Source organism: Aquarana catesbeiana, linkage group LG07, assembly GCF_042186555.1.
Source record: "Aquarana catesbeiana isolate 2022-GZ linkage group LG07, ASM4218655v1, whole genome shotgun sequence".
Taxonomy (NCBI): domain Eukaryota; kingdom Metazoa; phylum Chordata; class Amphibia; order Anura; family Ranidae; genus Aquarana; species Aquarana catesbeiana.
This window is the reverse complement of record NC_133330.1, coordinates 192,987,643-193,010,670: the sequence shown is the minus strand read 5'-3', so window position 1 is coordinate 193,010,670 and position 23,028 is coordinate 192,987,643. Positions and strand designations below refer to the sequence as shown.

Here is a 23,028-nt window from a genome sequence, read left to right as displayed (position 1 = left end):
TAGATTGATAGCAGCGCAGCCATTTGGTACTGCTGTATTCAATCAAATCCAATGATGTGGGAGCCAGGGGCGGAGCCAAGTCCTGCTGTCTGTGTCAAAAGATGCAGCAGCAAGACACGGGAGCGCAAGCCACAAGTGAACAAATGTGAACTTAGCTTTTAAACAGAGGCAAAGGTGGCAGCTTCCTTGGCTGAAAACAATAGTAGGGTTTACTTCCACTTTAAATAAAGTGACAATATAGCCCAGAGTCAATAAATAAAATGAGTGATTGCTTTAAAATGTGTGTAAAAATTCCCCAAGATATCTATATCTACTGCAATAACAAATGCTGAATGGACCTTCAATCATAAATAAAGTGTAAAATCCAAAGTTCATATAATGTTCAAAGCTCAATAAGTTAAACGAACAAATAAAAAAAAAAAAAAAAAAAAAAAAAAAATAGATATGTACACACCCTAAAAAGTTAACTACAATATAATTTATTTGCTTAAAAAAAACAAGATACAAAAAAAAAAAAAAAAATCACAGCAAAAGAATCCCGCTTATCCCCTGTATATAGAACAAAGAGGAGTTGCAACAATTCCCCAATGCTCTATACTTCCCTACATCAATATGAACAGACAACCCATGTAGTTAAATAACTATCTCCTAAAACAGAGGAGAGAAAATGGGTAAATACAGCAATCCACAGACCCCTCCCTCCCCTGAAATAAAAAGCACCCCCTATAATACCTATAGAGATCCCCCAAACCTCCTGTAAACGCATGAGCAGCATATATTTCCTAAGAGGGACAGTGTGCCTCCACAAAATCCAGATATTAATCACTGTTCCATAATGGAATGATGCATAATCCACACTATTCTGATGCACTCATATAATTAGTCAGTATCACTAGTCAGTCAGTCAGTCAGTCAGTCAATGGGGCAAACAATGCAAATTTATGATCACAGTGAAAGGAAAAAGCCTATCCAAAAAAAAAAAATGGTAAAAAAAAAACGCTCTCTCACGGATAGATGTATTAGTTCTCCAAAATCAATAAGTCCCGTTATATAAGATATATATCTCCATGTACCAGAGAGATTGTATACACTGCAATTCCAAGTAATGTTATTTTAAAGCAACAGATTTATTCACAGGTATATTGAGTATAACCACATGCTGGGTTTCCTGCAACGTGCAGGTAAACTCCCATAAGCAGTTGATACAATGATACGATTTCTCAATCAATGGTGGTTACTCACAGACCCAGCTGGCAGCTCAGAGATCTCCACTAATCTTGTGTGGAGATCAATCTGTCAGTGTATGTGCAAGTACATACAATTCCTCAGCAATCTGTCAATGTATGTACGACTACATACAATTCCTCAGCAAGGAGTTCCTCATCTGTGATTTCTCTGTAGATTTTCAATACAATCAAAATAAGCCGATGGTAGCCCAGCAAACAAGAAGATCAATGTCCAGGGAATCTGGTACACGGGATAACTCTCAGGTGAAGCATTCAGATTAGTTGTTTCAGGTAATGCATCATTTGCCTTCAAAACAATGTCCCCATGGGACCAGGGTGTAGGGGGGGGGGGGGGGGGGGGGGTCGGTATAAAACTGGGGTGCTGTCCCAGTGTAAAAGTTTACATGTTTCGCTCCTCTGAGACCGGAACTTTGTCAGAACTTAGGGATAGTCAGCTTAAATATAGAGCCTCACCCCACCTAATTAAACTAAAACCAACACAGGTGCCACCCACCCATTGCTTCCAAGAATCAATTTAATTCCACAAGTGCTCGAACCATTAAAAGTGTGGTGTGCTGCCCTGCACACCTACATCATTAATACTATTTCCCATACAGTAATTCCCAACCATGAAAAAAACGGTAATAAAATACCGTATGTCAAGGGGATGTTCACTCCAGACAGACACACATTGCTTTCAAACTACCAAACTCACCCTCATCTCCTCCCAGAGGATACATTGTTTCATTTAGAATTGTATTGACACACAGTAATATAATTGTGATCAAAGTTTCATAGTCTTCACTACTTATTACTGCAGTTTCTGTGTTACAATAGATGGACACAGATAAAAACAACCCATTCATACAGCAGATAAAGCCTTCCTGTGTTTATTCAGAAAACCCCAGTGTCACCGATAGGAGCGATGTGTCTTCATTCCATCAGCCAATACACACACAGATAAAGCACAATATCGATCGATATGTCGACTGTGTCCAACACTACATAAAACATACATTTATAGCGCTTGCCAGGTATCTCAATGTAGTGTCCACCTATAAGTTATTGACAAGTAAATGTATGGGCCAATCTGTTACATTTTAATGCTCCATCATACATAGGGCATACATGGACAGTCCAATCATATAATGTCCAATCCATCGGGCATAAAAACAGGGAATCAGCCGATTCCCAAAAATAAAGAACAGGCAACCAAGAACAGGATAACCCCACATTATTTACGCTAAAGTCACTAGCAAAAGATAACCATAGCATACTTAGGCACATTCGTTTTGCACCCGATGTAGGTGGTTTCCCATCATTCATATCATCTATTGCATTGACTGGATTCAATTACCATATCATTCAAAGTTTTCCACCACTGTACAACCTCATATAGTGTTGGGACAGCTCGGTATGGCAATGCCTATCTGAAGAGCACCTCATCCATTTATTAGTATACCATGCTTGAGGGGGAGCGATATATTCTGATGTACTTACACAGTAATCACCCATACATCAGACGATATCCAGCACCTTCAAACACCCATATCACTCTACAGACCAATCACCAGATATCATGCTACAAACAGAGCTGCCCAAGATATGATCGCAGACAGATACTATCAGCTACTCATCTTGTGTATTGTATCGTCCAAGGAAAGAGGGCATATACAAAAAGCGCACTGGTGTAGGTAAGGTATCGGACCCAGACGGGCACAATACCAGGACTTCAGTACACGCAAAGGATTACTTTCACTCCCATTCACAAAAGATGGGGGAGAATCCATATATTTTAATTAGCGAGATGTGCTTGCACACCAATCGTACATACATAAGACGATTTCCCACTGATTGTATCCGATGGGTCCAGCACCCTCATCCACCACTCATACCGATCTACAGACCAATCACCAAATGTTGTAATGCAACTAATGTGCCTGAGATGTAGTCAGGCCCGGATTTACTCCCTTTGCCGCCCCAAGGCCGGGCCCTTCAATGCCGCCCCCCCACACACACACACACACCACCAGAAAGAGCCCCCAGACATAATACAGTCAAAGACTGCAGACATGATACAGGAGACGGTCAGAGACTGCAGACATGATACAGGAGACGGTCAGAGACTGCAGACATGATACAGGAGACGGTCAGAGACTGCAGACATGATACAGGAGACGGTCAGAGACTGCAGACATGATACAGGAGACGGTCAGAGACTGCAGACATGATACAGGAGACGGTCAGAGACTGCAGACATGATACAGGAGACGGTCAGAGACTGCAGACATGATACAGGAGACGGTCAGAGACTGCAGTTCCTATGGACATTAGTAGATAATGGCCGATCGGCCCTCTCACCTGACCCAGCGATACAGCAACGGTTCCTCTGATCAGGAGTCAGCTCACTCTGAATTGCCCGTGGCGACTCCGCTGGGTAGCACCCAGATCTGTATTCCTGCAATGACTCCATTCCTTTCTCCGCCAGGGATGGCACCAGGCTGTGTGGCTTTCCCTCTGGTGGCACAGGGCAGCGGGGTTCTCTCTCTAATGGTTTTCCCTCAGCAGTGCCCTCTCCCTCTGGAGCCCTGGGTGAACTTTTCTGGGTGTAGACCCCCCCAGGACAAACCACCCCCCTCCATTAGTACAGACCTCCCCAGGACAAACCCCCATCCATTAGTACAGACCCCCACCAGGACAAACCCCCCTCCCTTCATTAGTACAGATCCCCACCAGGACAAACCCCCCTCCCTTCATTAGTACAGATCCCCACCAGGACAAACCCCCCTCCCTTCATTAGTACAGATCCCCACCAGGACAAACCCCCCTCCCTTCATTAGTACAGACCCCCCCCAGGACAAACCCCCCTCCCGTCATTAGTACAGACCCCCCCCAGGACAAACCGCCCTCCCGTCATTAGTACAGACCCCCCCCAGGACAAACCCCCCTCCCTTCATTAGTACAGACCCCCCCCAGGACAAACCGCCCTCCCGTCATTAGTACAGACCCCCCCCAGGACAAACCGCCCTCCCGTCATTAGTACAGACCCCCCCCAGGACAAACCCCCCTCCCTTCATTAGTACAGACCCCCCCCAGGACAAACCCCCCTCCCTTCATTAGTACAGACTCCCCCCAGGACAAACCCCCCTCCCTTCATTATTACAGACCCCCCAGGAAAAACCCCCCTCCCGTCATTAGTACAGACCCCCCCAGGACAAACCCCCCTCCCTTCATTAGTACAGACCTCCTCCAGACAAACCCCCCTCCCTTCATTAGTACAGACCCCCCCAGGACAAACCCCCCTCCATTAGTACAGACCTCCCCCAGACAAACCCCCCTCCCTTCATTAGTACAGACCTCCCCCAGACAAACCCCCCTCCCTTCATTAGTACAGACCCCCCCAGGACAAACCCCCCTCCCTTCATTAGTACAGACCCCCCCAGGACAAACCCCCCTCCCTTCATTAGTACAGACCCCCTCAGGACAAACGCCCCTCTATTAGTACAAACCCCCCCCAGGACAACCCCCCTCCATTAGTACAAACCCCCCCAGGACAACCCCCCTCCATTAGTACATACCCCCCAGGACAACCCCCCCTCCATTAGTACAAACCCCCCAGGTCAACCCCCCCTCCATTAGTACAAACCCCCCCGGACAACTCCCCCTCCATTAGTACAACCCCCCCAGGACAACCCCCTCTCCATTAGTACAAACCCCCCCCAGGTCAACGCCCTCCATTAGCACAGACCCCCCCAGGACAAACCACCCCTCCCTTCATTAGTACAGACCCCCCCAGGACAAACCCCCCTCCATTAGTACAGACCCCCAGGGCAAACCCCCCCCCTTCATTAGTACAAACCCCCCCGGACAACCCCCCTCCCCTTCATTAGTACAGACATCCCAAGACAAACCCCCCTCCATTAGTGCAGACATCCAAGGACAAACCCCCCCTTCACTAGTACAGACCCCCAGGACAACCCCCCCTCCATTAGTGCAGACATCCCAGGACAAACCCCCCCTTCACTAGTACAGACCCCCAGGACAACCCCCCCCCCCTCCATTAGTGCAGACATCCCAGGACAAACCCCCCCTTCACTAGTACAGACCCCCAGGACAACCCCCCCCCCCCCTCCATTAGTGCAGACATCCCAGGACAAACCCCCCCTTCACTAGTACAGACCCCCAGGACAACCCCCCCTTCCATTAGTGCAGACATCCCAAGACACCCCGCCCCCTCCATAAGTGTACAGATGGAGACAGGCTTGGGCGGGAGTGAGAGACACAGGAGAACACGCCCCCCCGCACAGAGACCAGCCGCTCCGATCTCCGGCGGCTGCTCTCCTTTGACAGGAGGAGGGAGGGGGGACAGGCTTGAGCCTCGAAAAAAACAGCGGCGGCGGCGGTGACCTGCGGAGGAAGCCGCCTCAGTCTTGACACAGAGGAGGGAGAGGAGCACTCTAGTGCTTCAGGGCCCCCACCTCTCTGGCACCCGGGTGCGCTGCATCACATGCTGCTATGTTAATGTGGGGGGCGGCCGAGAATTCTTTGCAGGAGCGGCGCCGCCCCTGTATCACTGCCGCCCCGAGGCCTAGCCTCGGTGGCCTTGTGGGAAATCCGGCCCTGGATGTAGTAATGGACAGATACTGTCAGCTATCCACCCCACATATTGAATATTGTATCGCTCAGGAAAAAAGGCATATACAGAAAATACACTAGTGTGAATAAGGTATCGAACCCACCGGACACAATACCAAAACATCAGTATGGGCAGAGGATTGCTTTCACTTCTATTTAAAAGAAATGGGGGTACGGCCCAGGATTGTAGCTGATAGTTCTACTAGAGTATCAAGACACTTATACCAGTCCCATTATGCTTCACTGCAGGTTGCCAACATTCCAAAATCAGAGAGATACCAAATACCACCAATACAGAGTATAAATATTGGGTATTATATTAGAACAATCTCCTCCATTCATAGAGGTCTAGCAATTACTCTCCTATCTACGATAAAGATGTAAAAGGAGATATATTTGATGGTAGTATGTATCTTTTGTAAGTAAAAGTAAAGCTCAATAAAAGCAATTACCACAAAGTGCAAATGTGCTAGCAACTAAAAAAAAAAAAAAAAAAATATAAAAAAAAAATAAAGTCCTTTTCTTACCTCCCCCAAAAAAAGTTACGTAATCTTCAGGCCTAATTTGTTTTTTATAACCTCTTCTGATCTGTGCTATAGCCGAATGACGGCTACAGCACGGACCTACTTTGCCGGGAGCATGTCTATTGACATCCTCCCGTGCCCGAGCGGCCTGCGTTCCCCCTGCAGGGCATGCGCGCCACGCTCTGTGATCAGCGAGTCTATGAGACTCAGCTGATCAGAGTAAGGGGTCGATCCCGACCCCTTACCACGTGATCAGCTGTCAGCCAATGACAGCTGATCATGTGATGTAAACAGAGGCAGTAATCGGCTATTTTTTTTCCTCGCACTGACAGCATGAGGAAAAAAAAAAACAGCCGATCACCGGAGGCTCTTAGAGGGACATCGGTCCTGATCAAGGAGAGCTCCCGCCAGCTCATCTGTTTCCACCTGTGCCACCCCTCAGTGCTGCCCATCAGTGCCATCTATCAGTGCCACCCATCAGTGGCCATGAGTGCCACCTTATCTGTGCCCATCACTACCACCTTATCAGCACCTATCAATGAAGGAGAAAAAATTACCCGTTTGCAAAATTGTATAACAAACTATGACACATGATTTTTTCTTTTTTTTTTTTTTCAAAATTTTACATTTTTTTTTTGTTTGTTTAGCAAAAAATAAAAACCCCAGCTGTGATTAAATACCACCAAAAGAAAGCTCTATTTGTGTGAAAAAAATTATAAAAACTTCATTTGTGTACAGTGTTGTATGACCGCGCAATTGTCATTCAAAGAGTGACAGCGCTGAAAGCTGAAAAATGGTCTGGGCAGGAGGGGGAATTAAGTGCCCAGTAAGCAAGAGGTTAAACATATACAGAAAATGAGAAAATAAAGTGCGCTTGCTGTGCAGAGTGTAGAGCAAAATGAACATAAAACGGGTATAAACACGAGTACAACTACTGCATTCCCGAAACGCTGAGGTGTGAATGGAGCTTAGATAAAATTGCACAGAACTATAGAGAATCCTGCAGCAGATTGTTCATATGTCGTGATGAATGGTTTTCTCTGGCATGGAGTACAGGACAGCCCCTCAGGACAGCCCCTCAGGACATTGCTTGTAGTGGAAGGTGAGTTATTATGGACTGTCTGCAGCCCTCTCATGTCACCTCCCTCTGGGATAGAAATAGCAGAACATGACTCGTTCTGTCTATGGAGCGATACTGCAGTCTGAGGAGAATGTTTTGCTCAGCCAGTGATAGATGAGATATCGGCTCTTACAAGCCCATGCAGGCCGCCACATCACCATACTCACTCTGCCACACCGTCTCCTTCAGTCCCCTCTCCGACATATTAGCTGCCAGAAGAAGCCAACTTCTCACAAACAACTTCCCTTTCAAAACCGCTCTTTAGGCCTTTCTGAGTTAATATGACATCCATTCACGTCACGCCTCTGCATCTAAAAATCCTTCAGGCACTAGAAAGGAAGTACAGGCATTTCTGTCGCCTAAGCGGTCTCCGACAAAATGGCTGCTGCGAGCTCAGTATACCCACTCATAGAGGAAATGATTTCCAGGAAGTGTCATTTCCACTAACTGAGAGTGAGGAAGGAGGAATATCATTACTTGACACACCGTGTAGTAAGCAAACTGGTGTTTGGAATGTTTTGTTTAACCAGGTCAGCTCCAGAAGGTTTTGCCCCCTTCATGACCAGGCCATTTTTTTGCTATTTAGCACTGCACTATTTTAACTGGTAATCGCACGGTCATGCAATGCTGTGCCCAAACAAAATTTATATTTATTTTTTTTCACACAAATAGAGCTCATTTGGTGGTATTTGATTACCACTGGGTTTCTTAATTATTATTATTATTATTATTATTATTATTTATTTTTTTGCGATATAAATGAAAAAAGAAAAAACAATTATTTTACTTTCTGCTATAAAACATATCTAATAAAAAATTTAAATTTCTTTATAAATTTTGGCCAAAATGTATTCTGCTACATGTCTTTGATAAAAAAAAAAAAAAAAAAAATCCAAATAATTTTAAGTGTATATTGATTAATTTGCATGAAAGTTATAGTGTATACAAACTATGGTATTTATATTGGAATTTTTTTTTTTAATACTACTAATGGCAGTAATCATCGACTTATAATGGGACTGCGGTGGACAATCTGACACTAATTGACACTGAGGGGGAACTGACTAACAGCCACTGATATCACCAGTGACACTAATACAGGTATCAGCGCTAATACTATATGCCAGTGTTTCTCAACTCCAGTCTTCAAGGCGCCTCAACAGGTCATGTTTTCAGGATTTCCCTCAGATGAAACGGCAGTGGTAATTACTAAGGCAGTGAAACTGATTAAATCACCTGTGCAAAATAATGGAAGGCCTGAAAACATGACCTGTTGGGGCTCCTTGAGGACTGAAGTTGTAAAACACTGCTATATACTGTCACTTTACTAATGACAATGGCTGGGATGGGATTAACATCTCGACGATCAAGGGTTTAAATGTGTGCCCAACAATGTGTAATGTGTGTATTATGTGCTGCTTTTACTAACAGATCTCTTTGTTTCTCATAAGAAACATAGAAAAATCTTTCCCTCTGAACAGAGCCCTGTGTTGATTGTCAACACAGGGCTCTGGGCTGTGATTGGTCCCAGCCATGAATCATTGGCATAGTTGCCAACATTGTAAAAAAAAATTTAGGGACACTTTTTTGGCTGTAGGCAGAGACTTGTAATAATTAGGGGGTGGGGCATGCATTTGTGGGCGTGGCACAGGGGAAAAGAAAAAATGTGGCGCATGTAATGCGTCGAAAAATGGGCGTGGTTTACGCAGAATAGTGGGCGTGTCATAAATGGGCGTGGCTCAAAGGGGGTGTGGTTAGAGTCTGAAATAAATGAGGGATGGAGAGGGAAAGGGGGGGAGAGGGATGGAGGGACAGCAGCCCCAGATCCTACACAACAATAGTAATATGTGTATTCTAGAAAGTTTAACAATCAGCAGATAAAGATACTCCAAACACCTGGTGTTAGCACTTCAATCATGTCCCAGCAGAGTCCGTCCTTGCATCAGGTGCCCCCAGCGGAGCCCCCCTTACATCAGATGTCCCCAGCGGAGCCCCCCTCACATCAGATGTCCCTAGCGGAGCCCCCCTCACATGAGGAGTCCCCAGCGGAGCCCCCCTCACACCAGGAGTCCCCAGCGGAGCCCCCCTCACACCAGGAGTCCCCAGCGGAGCCCCCCTCACACCAGGAGTCCCCAGCGGAGCCCCCCCTCACACCAGGAGTCCCCAGCGGAGCCCCCCCTCACACCAGGAGTCCCCAGCGGAGCCCCTCTCACATCAGGAGTCCCCAGCGGAGCCCCCCCTCACATCAGGTGTCCCCAGCAGAGCCCCCCCTCACATCAGGTGTCCCCAGCGGAGCCCCCACTCACATCAGGAGTCCCCAGCGGAGCCCCCCCTCACATCAGGTGTCCCCAGCGGAGCCCCCCTTCACATCAGGAGTCCCCAGCGGAGTCCCCCCTCACATCAGGAGTCCTCAGCGGAGCCCCCCCTCACATCAGAAGTCCCCAGCAGAGCCCCCTCTCACATCAGGAGTCCTCAGCGGAGCCCCCCTTACATCAGGAGTCCCCAGTGGAGCCCCCCCTCACATCATGAGTCCTCAGCAGAGCCCCCCTCACATCAGGAGTCCTCATCGGAGCCCCCTCTCACATCAGGAGTCCTCAGCGGAGCCCCCCTCACATCAGGAGTCCCCAGCGGAGCCCCCCTCACACCAGGAGTCCCCAGCGGAGCCCCCTCTCACACCAGGTGTCCCCAGCGGAGCCCCCCCTCACACCAGGAGTTCCCAGCGGAGCCCCCCTCACATCAGGAGTCCCCAGCGGAGCCCCCCCTCACATCAGGTGTCCCCAGCGGAGCCCCCACTCACATCAGGAGTCCCCAGCGGAGCCCCCCTCACATCAGGAGTCCCCAGCGGAGCCCCCCCTCACATCAGGTGTCCCCAGCGGAGCCCCCTTCACATCAGGAGTCCCCAGCGGAGTCCCCCCCTCACATCAGGAGTCCCCAGTGGAGCCCCCCCTCACATCAGGAGTCCCCAGCGGAGCCCCCTCTCACATCAGGAGTCCTCAGCGGAGCCCCCCTTACATCAGGAGTCCCCAGCGGAGCCCCCCCTCACATCATGAGTCCTCAGCAGAGCCCCCCTCACATCAGGAGTCCTCATCGGAGCCCCCTCTCACATCAGGAGTCCTCAGCGGAGCCCCCCTCACACCAGGAGTCCCCAGCGGAGCCCCCCCTCACACCAGGAGTCCCCAGCGGAGCCCCCCCTCACACCAGGAGTCCCCAGCGGAGCCCCCCTCACATCAGGAGTCCCCAGCGGAGCCCCCCCTCACATCAGGTGTCCCCAGCGGAGCCCCCACTCACATCAGGAGTCCCCAGCGGAGCCCCCCTCACATCAGGAGTCCCCAGCGGAGCCCCCCTTCACATCAGGAGTCCCCAGCGGAGTCCCCCCTCACATCAGAAGTCCTCAGCAGAGCCCCCCCTCACATCAGGAGTCCCCAGCGGAGCCCCCTCTCACATCAGGAGTCCCCAGCGAAGCCCCCCCTCACACCAGGAGTCCCCAGAGGAGCCCCCCTCACATCAGGAGTCCCCAGCGGAGCCCCCCCTCACATCAGGTGTCCCCAGCGGAGCCCCCACTCACATCAGGAGTCCCCAGCAGAGCCCCCCTCACATCAGGAGTCCCCAGCGGAGCCCCCCCTCACATCAGGTGTCCCCAGCGGAGCCCCCCTTCACATCAGGAGTCCCCAGCGGAGTCCCCCCTCACATCAGAAGTCCTCAGCGGAGCCCCCCTCACATCAGGAGTCCCCAGCGGAGCCCCCTCTCACATCAGGAGTCCTCAGCGGAGCCCCCCTTACATCAGGAGTCCCCAGGGGAGCCCCCCTCACATCAGGAGTCCTCAGCAGAGCCCCCCCTCACATCAGGAGTCCTCATCGGAGCCCCCTCTCACATCAGGAGGCCTCAACGGAGCCCCCCCTCACATCAGGAGTCCTCAGCGGAGCCCCCCTCACATCAGGAGTCCTCAGCGGAGCCCCCCACCACATCAGGAGTCCTCAGCGGAGCCCCCCTAACATCAGGAGTCCCCAGGGGAGCCCCCCTCACATCAGGAGTCCTCAGCGGAGCCCCCCTCACATCAGGAGTCCCCAGGGGAGCCCCCCCTCACATCAGGAGTCCCCAGCGGTGAATCCACCGCCATTACAGAAGGACAAGGGAGCTGGCCGCGTGGTTACAATAGAACCACCGCCCACCCCTGGGGGGTGTCTATAGTATGCCTGTAAAGTGGTGCGTGTTTCCCGTGCTTAGAACAGTCCCTGCACAAAATGACATTTTTAAAGGAATAAAAGTCATTTAAAACTGCTTGCGGCTTTAATGTAATGTTGGGTCTCGACAATATGGATGAAAATCAGTGAGACAAACGGCATGGGTACCCCCCAGTCCATTACCAGGTCCTTTGGGTCTTGTATGGATATTAAGGGGAACCCCGCACCCAAATTAAAAAAAGGAAAGGCGTGGGGCCCCCAGGCCCTATATACTCTGAACAGCAGTGTACAGGCGGTGCAAACAAGACAGGGACTTTAGGTTTGTTGTTAAGTAGAATCTGTTTGTAATTTTGAACTGGTACATTTTTAAAGTGTAGCTCCAGCCAAAAAATCTATTTTTAAGCTTTTTGTAAAACATAGGGAAGGGTTATCACCCCTGTGACATTTGTTTTGCTGTCTGTGCTCCTCTTCAGAAGATTTCACCTCACTTTCTGTCACAATGACAAATGTTTTTAGAAAATCTGGGGGGTTTTAGTGAAACAAGGATTGGTGATAAAGCATCAGTGGAAAGGAGAAACGTTTTTCCCATATTAACACTTACAGGAGAGAATTTCCCTTCCTAGGGGTAGATTTCATCTCACTTCCTGTTGTCTCCTTCCGTTTGCAAGTAGGAGTCGTTTGTAAGTTGGATGTTTGAAAGTAGGGGCCTGCCCTATATACTCTGCAGAAATTGTGGCCTTAGGTGTTGGTGTTGCCAGAACACTGTAGGGCCCTGCTGTGAAATATTAAATCAAGAATTGTAATTACATGCCCCTGTTGACCAGGGGCGAAAAAATTGGGCCTTTGGTGATGGTGGTGGTGCTGGTGCCACAACACTGTAAGTCCTCACAGTTACTCTTCGTGGGTGCTGGAACGGGCCCTGCTGTGAAATATTAGATCAAGAATTGTAATTACATGCACCTGTTGAACAGGGGCAGAAAAATTGGGCCTTTGGTGGTGGTGGTGGAGGTTTTGCTGGTGCCACAACACTGTAAGTCCTCACAGTTACTCTTGGTGGGCACTGGAACGGGCCCTGCTGTGAAATATTAGATCAAGAATTCTAATTACATGTCCCTGACACGTACCTTGTATGTGAGCCTGACGTGCAGAGGGAGACCTCTCGTACAGCCCTGGTTCCCAGATCACTGTAGTTGAGGACAGTGACCATAGGGGCACAGTGGGGTATGAGTGCCTGGTGGATTCTCTGGAACTGGAGATGATGTCCACTGTGAGACACTGGAACTGGCTGGAGTGCCGGGTGCAGGTAAACTGGATACAAGTCAGCAGGATGCAGGTAAGCTGGATGCACGTCAGCAGGATGCAGGTAAGCTGGATGCAGGTCAGCAGGGTGCAGGTGAGCTGGATGCAGGTCAGCAGGCTGCAGGTAAGCTGGATGCAGGTCAGCAGGATGCAGGTAAGCTGGATGCAGGTCAGCAGGGTGCACACAGCAGGCAGAAGCAAGGTCAGACAAGCCGGGTCATACACAGTGGATCAGTTCAACAGAATCGGCAGGCAAGGAATGGTCAAGTTCAGGCTGGTTTCTGGTAACAGGAGATCAGGCAGGCAGGTAAACAGGATCAGAGTCAGGGAAAGCCAAGGTTCAGGATTGGAGACAGCAGCGTGGTCAGAGAGCCAGGTCAGGTGATTGGATGCAGATTACAGGAACAGGTCACAGGTGAAGCTGCAGATCAAACAGCAAGAGCTGAATGGTGGAAGCCCCTCTTAAAGGCCACTGGGCGCCAAAGCCGCGTCGCTGTGCTTGTGATCTCCGCGATCGGCGCACGCGCATTGGCACACGCCTGTTCGTTACTGGGAACCTGTTGGTGGGGATGCGCCTGAGCCCTGTTGCAGGTCTGGAAGTAGTATGTCCATGACAGTCCCTGTTGAACAGGGACAGAAAAATTGGGCCTTAGGCACTGGTGCTGGTGCCACAACACTGCAACCCCTCACAGATACTCTAGTTGTAGCACAGGAACGAGCCCTGCTGCAAAGAATTGCATAAAAAATTGTAATTACACGCCCCTGTAAAACAGGGGCTGAAAAATTGGGCTTTAGCCACTGGTGGCGGTGCCCAGAAACAAAAATATTCTTACAAGCTATCAGCATGATCATTGAGGAGGAAGAGGATAGTCACTCAGAATAACAGGATAGTCACTCAGCATCAGCATAGGCAGTCTTGAAGGGATCTGACATTTAAAAAAAAATTTATTAGTTTACATCAGCATCAGGTGCTTGGTATCCGGTGGTGATCCAAGACTGATTCATTTTTATGAAGGTCAGTCGATTGACCGAGTCAGTGGACAGGCACACCCTGTGATCGGTTACAAAGCCTCCAGCAGCACTGAATGTGCATTCTGAAAGAACGCTGGATGCAGGACAGGCCAGTAGCTCAATTGCATACTGTGCAAGCTCTCGCCGGTGATCCATTAACAAGCCAGTAACCCAGAGGACTTTCGGTGGGAAAAGTGTCCAAGTCAGATCTTGCCCCTAGGTATTCCTGCACCATGTAAAACAGACGCTGGCGATTGGTTGCTGGAACCAATCATACCTTGGGGCTGAGGACTAAAAAATTGTCTGAACGCATCTTGAGACGGCCACCTTCTCCACCGCTCCTTCTTTGACTGACCGAAGCCTCAGCAACACGTTGTCCAGAAACAGGAGTTTGTAACCTCCCAGTCTCTGGGAACGCATTGTACAGACCTTTCTGCAAGGCCTCCTGAAGATGTTTCATCCTCTGCTCCCTCTGCGATGGAAAGATAAGGTCTGCAACCTTACTCTTGTAACATGGATCAAGGAGGGTTGCCAGCCAGTATTGATCCCTCTCCTTGATACCACAAATACAAGGATCCTTCTGCAGGCTTTGCAGGGTCAGGGAGGCCATGCGGCATAGGTTTGCTGACGCATTCAGTCCGGAGTCCTCTGGGTCACTAAGGACAACATGATCCGCAGCCACCTCCTCCCAGGCACGTACAAGTCCATGGGTTTCTTGGGACTGTAAATGATTCCTTAAAGACTGCTGCTGATGCTGAGTGCCAGGCTCCACCTCCATGCTGACACAATCCTCCTCCTCCTCCTCCTCCTCTTCCTGTGTGATCGGCGGGCACGCAGGAACACTGTCTGGATAAAGAGGGCCTTGAGAGGTAAGGAAGTCCTCCTCTTCCTGCCTCTGTTCTGCCTCAGGTGCCCTGTCCATTATTCCATGCAGCGTGTGCTCCAACAGGTTCACAAGGGGGACAGTGTCACTGATGCATGCACTGTCACTGCTCACCATCCTCGTGGCCTCCTTAAATGGTGACAGGACAGTGCATGCATCCCTGATCATGGCCCACTGGCATGGGGGAAAAAAAACAAGCTCCCCTGACCCTGTCCTGGTGTTATAGTCGCACAAGTACTCATTGATAGCCCTCTGCTGCATGTGCAGCCACTGCAGCATGGCCAACGTTGAGTTCCACCTGGTGGGCATGTCGCAGATTAGGCAGTTCTTGGGCAGGTTAAATTCCTTTTGGAGGTCTGCCAGCCGAGCACTGGCATTATATGACCGGTGGAAATGCACACAGACCTTCCTGGCCTGCCTCAGGACATCCTGTAAGCCCGGGTACCTGCCCAAGAACCGCTGCACCACAAAGGTAAGGACGTGAGCCAAACAGGGCACATGGGTCAGTTGTCCCTGTCAGAGGGTGGAGAGGAGGTTGGTGCCATTGTCACAAACCACCATTCCTGCCTTAAGTTGGCGTGGCGTCAACCACCTCTGAACCTGCCCCTGCAGAGCTGACAGAATCTCTACCCCAGTATGGCTCCTGTCGCCCAAGCACACCAGCTCAAGCACCGCATGGCATCTTTTGGCCTGCGTACTTGCATAGCCCCTTGAACGCCTACGGAGCACCGCTGGTTCCGAGGACAAAGCACAGGAAGAGGCCATGGAGGAAGAAGAAGAGGAGGGGGTGGAGGAGAGAGGTGAGTCAGAATCACCAGTAGTGGCATTTTGCAGGCGTGGTGACGGAACAACCTCCAACACTGCTACACCCTGTCCTGCATCCTTCCCAGCTACCAGCAGAGTGACCCAATGCGCCATGAAACTTAGGTAACGTCCTTGTCCATGCCTGCTGGAACATGAATCAGCGATAATATGCACCTTACCGCTGACCGCCCTGTCCAGCGAGGCCAAGACATTGCCTTCTACATGCCGGTAGAGAGCCGGAATCGCCTTCCGTGAGAAAAAGTGGCGCTTGGGAACCTGCCACTGAGGAACCGCACTTCCCACAAACTCACGAAAGGGGGCAGAGTCTACCAACTGAAAAGGTAGCAGTTGAAGTGCTAGCAATTTTGCCAAGCTAGCATTCAACCGCTGGGCATGTGGATGGCTGGGAGCGAACTTCTTTCTGCGGTGCAGCAGCTGGGGGAGGGAAATTTGCCTGGTACAATCTGACGTCGGTGTACCGATAGCAGATTGCCCGCAAGTACTTGGCTGTGACACACCTAATTCTACACTTTCATTGCTCTCAGTGCAGGTCTCAGACAGGACTGAAGGTATAGTGGGGTTGGAGATCCCAGCTGATGAGGAGCAAGGAGAGGTCCTCTTTGTTCTTTGGTGTGGGTCTTTTAGGTACACTTGCCAACGAACTGCATGAAAGGAAATATATACAAAATAATTCTGCGCTGCCAGGGAAGAGACAAGCAGCTAACACAACCAACAAGATGTTACAAGTAGAAAAACACAATAAGTGTAGCGCTATAAAAATATGAAAGCGTCCAATGTAAAAAACATTAAACCAGCAGTTCCAAATGTACTTGATAAAGAAGAGTCATCCTTATGAATGAAATGAGAAGTCTTCAGGAACTAGACACTTCAAGCAAATGTGTAAACCATCTGGAGTGGAGAAATGCACAACACCACCAAAAATGAAGAGGCTTACCAGAATGGATGGACCCAACGGGGCGTACGTCGAGTAGGGTCGGATAGGCTTAGGTGGTGAGTGGCTATAGGTGGCCCGGAGGGGCGATGTTAATGGAGTAGCTCACACGTTGCTGTGTCCCTCAAAACGATGCTGGAACTGAGAGGTATGGAACAAATGACACGTTGATTGTATCCCAGCATCTGTTCTGTAGAAGTGAAGTAAGACACCCTTGCTGAAACCTGTATGTTACTGAGCAGAGAGTTTCAACGCTTGGCTTTTGCTCAGTAGCCCGGTCATAGTACAAGGACTGTACAATCAACGTGTTGTTTGTTCCATACCTCTCGGGTTCGGCATCGTTTTGAGGGACACAGCAACGTGTGAGCTACTCCATTAACATCGCCCCTCCGGGCCACCTACAGCCACTCACCACCTAAGCCTATCCGACCCTACTCGGCGTACGCCCCGTTGGGTCCATCCATTCTGGTAAGCCTCTTCATTTTTGGTGGTGTTGTGCATGTCTCCACTCCAGATGGTTTACATATTTGCTTAAAGTGGGATGTATATATATACCGATTATACTGCAGCTAGCAGAATCAACTGCTTGCCTGTAGTATTATTAGTATGAGAACACCTGCACTTGTCTTCAGGTAGCTATACTGTAGGTGCAACTGTGCAGGGTACACTGTACAGTAACTGGAAATACTTCAAGAGCCTACACAAGCACCTGGCTTCAGGTAGCTATACTGTAGGTGCAACTGTGCAGGGTACACAGTACAGTAACTGGAAATACGTCAAGAGCCTACACAAGCACCTGGCTTCAGGTAGTTATACTGTAGGTGCAACTGTGCAGGGTACACAGTACAGTAACTGGAAATACGTCAAGAGCCTACACAAGCACCTGGCTTCAGGTAGTTATACTGTAGGTGCAACTGTGCAGGGTACACAGTACAGTAACTGGAAATACGTCAAGAGCCCACACAAGCACCTGGCTTCAGGTAGCTATACTGTAGGTGCAACTGTGCAGGGTACACAGTACAGTAACTTGAAATACGCAAGAGCCTACACAAGCACCTGGCTTCAGGTAATTATACTGTAGGTGCAACTGTGCAGGGTACACAGTACAGTAATTGGAAATATATGTCAAGAGCCTACACAAGCACCTGGCTTCAGGTAGTTATACTGTAGGTGCAGCTGTGCAGGGTACAAAGTACACTAACTGGAAATACATCAAGAGCCCACACAAGCACCTGGCTTCAGGTAGCTATACTGTAGGTGCAACTGTGCAGGGTACACAGTTCAGTAACTGGAAATACTGTAAAAACACCTGCCTGCCTGTTAGTATATTAGGAAGAGAAGAACAGGATCTAGCTAAACTGAATACAGTGTATATATATATATATATATATATATATATATATATATATATATATATATATACACAACACCTGGGATGCATATATATACGCAATACACTGCAAGTGCAGCTAACTGACTCAAACTGCCTACTCTAACTTAAATCAAATGACACTGTCTCTCTGTCTATCTATCTCTCTCCACCGCAACACACTACACATTGCCAACGTGCAGGCGGCCTTATATAGTGTGGGGCGTGTACTAAACCCCCTGAGCCATAATTGGCCAAAGCCTCCCTGGCTTTGGCCAATTACGGTTCTTTGTACACACGGCGCTGTGATTGACCAAGCATGCGGGTCATAGTGCATGCTTGGCCAATCGTCAGCCAGCAATGCACTGCGATGCCGCAGTGAATTATGGGCCGTGACGCGCCACTCGAATTAGGCGCGAATGGCCCATAACGTTCGTAATTCGCCGAACGACCGAACACACGATGTTCGAGTCGAACATGCGTTCGACTCGAACACGAAGCTCATACCTAATGAACAGCATCCCTTGTGGTAGCATAGGCAGTGACAGATTTGGTCAGGGGTCTATTAGACCCCTGACCACTCTCCTTCCTTCCAAGGCAGCCAAACTGAGATTGATTTGATCGGCTGCCTGTTTGTATTGTTGATAATAAATGGCACCCACACATATCTAAAGAAAACAGTACGTTCCCATGCAGTGCAGTAAACAAGTAAAGAAATTACCGTTTCCCACACTGCAAGTGCTGTGAACAGCCCCTAAAGCAGAACTCCAGAGTTTCAGGGCTTGCTCGCACATAGTTCAGCGAATAGAATTTTTTTCAATTTGCCCCTTTTGCACTGTGTCAGGTCACCTGAGTCCAGGTGACAGATGCACCCCGTTGGGGTCAGGAGTGCACCGCAAGGTAGTGGACCCTACGGCTGACTGCTGCGGATGGAGCTCTAGGAGATTCAGGAGAGCAGGTATTCTAGAGTACCAACACGAATTACACTGGGAGCTAGAGCATGAGATTTCCCAAGGCACAGAATGTAAGAGCCAGCGGGTGTGTTTCAGCAGAGGCCCCTAGTGATGGGGATGGATTTAGCTGCAGTCTGGCTCCAGGTCCAGGTCTCCAGGCTCTCTGCCCCCCCCCCCCCATGATCTCAGTTATGCATGCATAGGGGGAGTAAAAAAGCCGCTCCAGCTCTGCCCCTAACTCTGGCTCCCAGTGCACTTCCTAGCTTGTCATGGCTGCAGCTTCTCTTCTCTTCCAGCGGCACACTCAATCCTCCCTGCTCTCCCTGCATCTACAACAGAGGAGGAGGAGAAGCAGGGGGCTGGGCGGGTAATGCACACTTCAGCCTCACGCCAGCAGCAACTCCTAAAGCCAGCGCCACCAGCCTGACATGGTGTAAGGTACAGTACTTCTCTTCTGTGGGGTAGAGGAGTGCTGCACTGAACAGGAAGGAGGAGAAAGGTCTGGAGGAGAAAGAGAGGGGCGCTCTGCACTGGGAGGAGGGGGCAGAAATTTGGGGACAGGGACGTTATAAACTGGCCTGTGATTTATGCACACCTGTACTCTGTACATAAGCAATCCTGAACCCTTCAATCTGAACATAACGCACTCCTGAACCCCGCAATCTAAACGTAACGCCCTCCTGAACCCCGCACACTGAACGTAACGCCCTCCTGAACCCTGCACACTGAACATAACGCCCTCCTGAACCCCGCACACTGAACGTAATGCCCTCCTGAACCCCGCACTCTGAATGTAACGCCGTCCTGAACCCTGCACTCTGAACGTAACGCCCTCCTTAACCCCACATTCTGAACGTAACGCCCTCCTGAACCCCGCACTCCCAACGTAACACCCTCCTGAACCCTGCACTCTCAACGTAACGCAATCCTGAACCCCGCACTCTGAATGTAACACACTTTTGGACCCTACACTCTGAATGACACTTTTGTACCCTGCACTCTGAATGTAACGCACTCTTGAACCCTGCACTCTGTGCACAATGCACTCCTGAATGCAGAACTCTGTGCATAGTGCACTCCTTCCCCTATAATTCTATTCATTCAAATGTGAAAAAAAAATATTTTGAATGATGGTGGATTAACTCCATATGATTTGAAATGTTGTTTAATCACAAAATATATATAAAAAAAATTCCTGTGTGCCGCTAAAATGTTCAGGTTTGGCTTGAAGAAAAGGTGGCAACCCTACTGGGGGTGTAAGGGGTTAATATAGAGATAGGGGCTGGGGTGGAGCCATGCTTTGAGGAGAGATTACTTAAGCAGCCAGGTGAAGGGCGGCTGGTCTCTAAGCTGAACACATGGAGAGGTAAGTTGACAGACAAACATTACTGCGGATCCATGACACACTGCAACACAGGCCAGAGGTGCGGTGCACTGAGCTGGGGTAAAAAGTTAAACAGCATTTTACCATAGCACAGAGGAAGGCACTGCATATCAACGCACAACACATTGTGACACAACACGATCCCGACAATAAGCGCATTGGGATCCTACGGGGTAAATGACCATGCTATATCAAGATGCCACTCAACTCAACAACAGCATAACATACTGCACTGCGACATGAATGAAGCGTCACTTTGTAAACATCAAATAAAGTTAAAAAAGAAAAACCAGAAACAGTGGGGTTTATTTACTAAAGTTGGAGGGTGCAAAATCAGGCTCACTTCTACATAGGAACCAATCAGCTTCCAGGCTTTATTGCCAAAGCTTAATTGAACAAGCTGAAGTTAGAAGCTGATTGGCTGCCATGCACAGCTGCACCAGATTCAGAGTGCTCCAGCTTTAGTAAATCTACCCCATTCTGATGAAGGGAAATGCACATCAAACCACCTTCCCACTGCAGCTGACTACAACCCAAAACTGACAGCTGACTGTACTGTAAAATGAAGTGTTTAGCATGCATGCAGTGTGAATGAGCCCTCGGTCTTGTACCGTAATACAGGCTCCTCTTCTGTACTAAGATTGCTGACTCTCAATGGCATATCCAGGGTGTGGAACATGTGGCATGTGCCCTGGGCACCACTGTAAAGTGGAACTTTAGTCAGGAAATGAGGCCCTGCTAGATCACTTCAGGCTGGCCCCTTTTGCAGGTATAGCTGTGTAAAACATAAAAAAATAAGTGCCTATACTGATTAAAATCCAGTAATACACTGCTCTGCTCGGTTGTTCTCTATTTTTGGCATTGTCCCCAAAATCAGAGAAACTGGAGGCCAATCTGCTGACAACCTAACGACTTACTGCTGCTCAGGGGCCCTGGGCTTCAGCAAAATGACAGCCTCCAGCAAGAAGAAACAGGATTGGCTGGGTTGTGACATCGTCAGCCCACCTCTCTAACTCAGCAAATAAGAGGAAACTCTGTATTTATTGATAGAATACATCACTTATTCTGAATGGCTGAGCGCCACTGTGATACTGGAAGACTGAAAGTCTCGGCTCGAACCTGGAACACAGTGTGGTATGTTGTATGTAGCCGCAGCTACATATAGTTTATACTGCATCCATTGGCCTCACATGTTAGTGAGGAACATAGTTTGTATGGGCCAAGCTAGAAAGTATATAAAAAGATGCAGTTTAGCTTTAAGTATGCCCATGTGAACAAGCCCTTACAATAATAAGGAGGGGCACCTTGAGTAGCTTGAGAAGAAAAATGTGGAGTGCCATTCCCCAATGAGCACTGCCTGTCAAGCATGTGGTGGGGTGGCCAAAACGTGGGCCACTAATGTAGCTTTTTGTGTTGCACCTTTCCCTGTCTTTTTTATGTATTCTGAAGAGAGAAAAGTGAATATTGATCATAATTGAAGCTCAACTCCAGCCACCATTAAAAAAAACCTTTGACTGCAAGGGTTAAATGCCTTATTTCTTACTATGGCAAGTTATGGAGCTCTCCCCTCTGATCCGCAAGTTGTGTGTGGGCCTGGCTGCCTTCACATGTAATGCAGGAATATTGGTCCTACACATTTTATGATGTCAGAGACCACCAGCTGGAGCACCTCAGAGAGAAGGTTTGGGGGGACCAGTTGAACAGAATGGAAAAACCCTGTCAGAGCAAGGAATAAGTTAAATATTGCATTGTATTCTTCCACCCCTAGACTTAAAGTGGAACTAAAGTCTAAAATTAAAAAGTGCGAGCAGGCAGGCTGTTTATTGCAGAAAAGATGTGCAATGTCTCTTCTGCAATAAATGAAACCTGCGAGTTCTTCTGTAGAATAGAGAACTCCTGCACATACGCGGGACTGACATCATCCCGCACCAACCGATTAAAACGGCTGAAGACCAACACTCGGAAGAGCCCAGGCAGAAAATGCTGATAGTGGTGATATACAGTATGTTGGCAACCAGAATGCACTGGTCTGTGACATCACAAGGGGGGGGGGGCGATGTACCAGGTGGCCCCGCCCCTTACCTACTTAAGAACTGTCAAACGGCAAGCCAGGCATTCGGCGGTTTTCCTTAGTAAATTGATGATGGATCTACATCGGGGAAAACTGTTTTTTTATTTTTTAATAAAGGAATTATCAAATACTGTCTCTGTGTTTTTATTACTTTTTGACACTTTTTTGGTGAATGGGTAGGGGTACCCCCTACTCATTCACATGGGGGGCGGGATTTGGGGGCCCCCTTGATAAAGGGGGCTTTCAGATTTTTATAAGCCCCCTGCCCGCAGACCCCCACAACCACAGCCCAGGATTGCGGGAATGAGGCCATAGTCCCCATCAACATGGGGATAAGGTGCTTTGGGGCGGGGGGCAGAGCCCCCCCATGCCCAAAGCACCCACCCCCCCATGTTGAGGGCATATGGCCGGGTATGGTTCAGGAGGCTGCATGCCAGGCTGAATGCTTGGATAAGGATCTGGTATGGATTGTGAGGGGCATGGGGTTCCCCTTAAAAACCATACCAGACCCGAAGGACCTGGTATGAACTGGAGGGACCCCACTCCTTTTATTTTTCACATTTTAATTGCCGCCAAGGTTATTTTTATTTCAGCTGTCAGTAGGGAAGCCTACAAC

The 23,028-nt window shown here is 49.2% G+C and overlaps 2 protein-coding genes across 2 annotated transcripts in view; one reads left to right on the top strand and one right to left on the bottom strand.

The window, feature by feature from the left end:
* Positions 1 to 7,862, bottom strand: part of STXBP3 (syntaxin binding protein 3) — a 202,164-nt gene extending 194,302 nt beyond the window's left edge. The window contains exon 1 of the mRNA XM_073592934.1: positions 7,673 to 7,862. Within this exon, the coding sequence (XP_073449035.1) occupies positions 7,673 to 7,709 (37 nt within the window). The 5' untranslated portion in view covers positions 7,710 to 7,862. The remainder of the gene's footprint in view (positions 1 to 7,672) is intronic.
* The window catches only part of LOC141103399 (fibronectin type III domain-containing protein 7-like), a 58,326-nt gene continuing 42,545 nt past the window's right edge, over positions 7,248 to 23,028 (top strand). The window contains exon 1 of the mRNA XM_073592931.1: positions 7,248 to 7,487. The gene's annotated coding sequence lies outside the window, so the exon portion shown is untranslated. The remainder of the gene's footprint in view (positions 7,488 to 23,028) is intronic.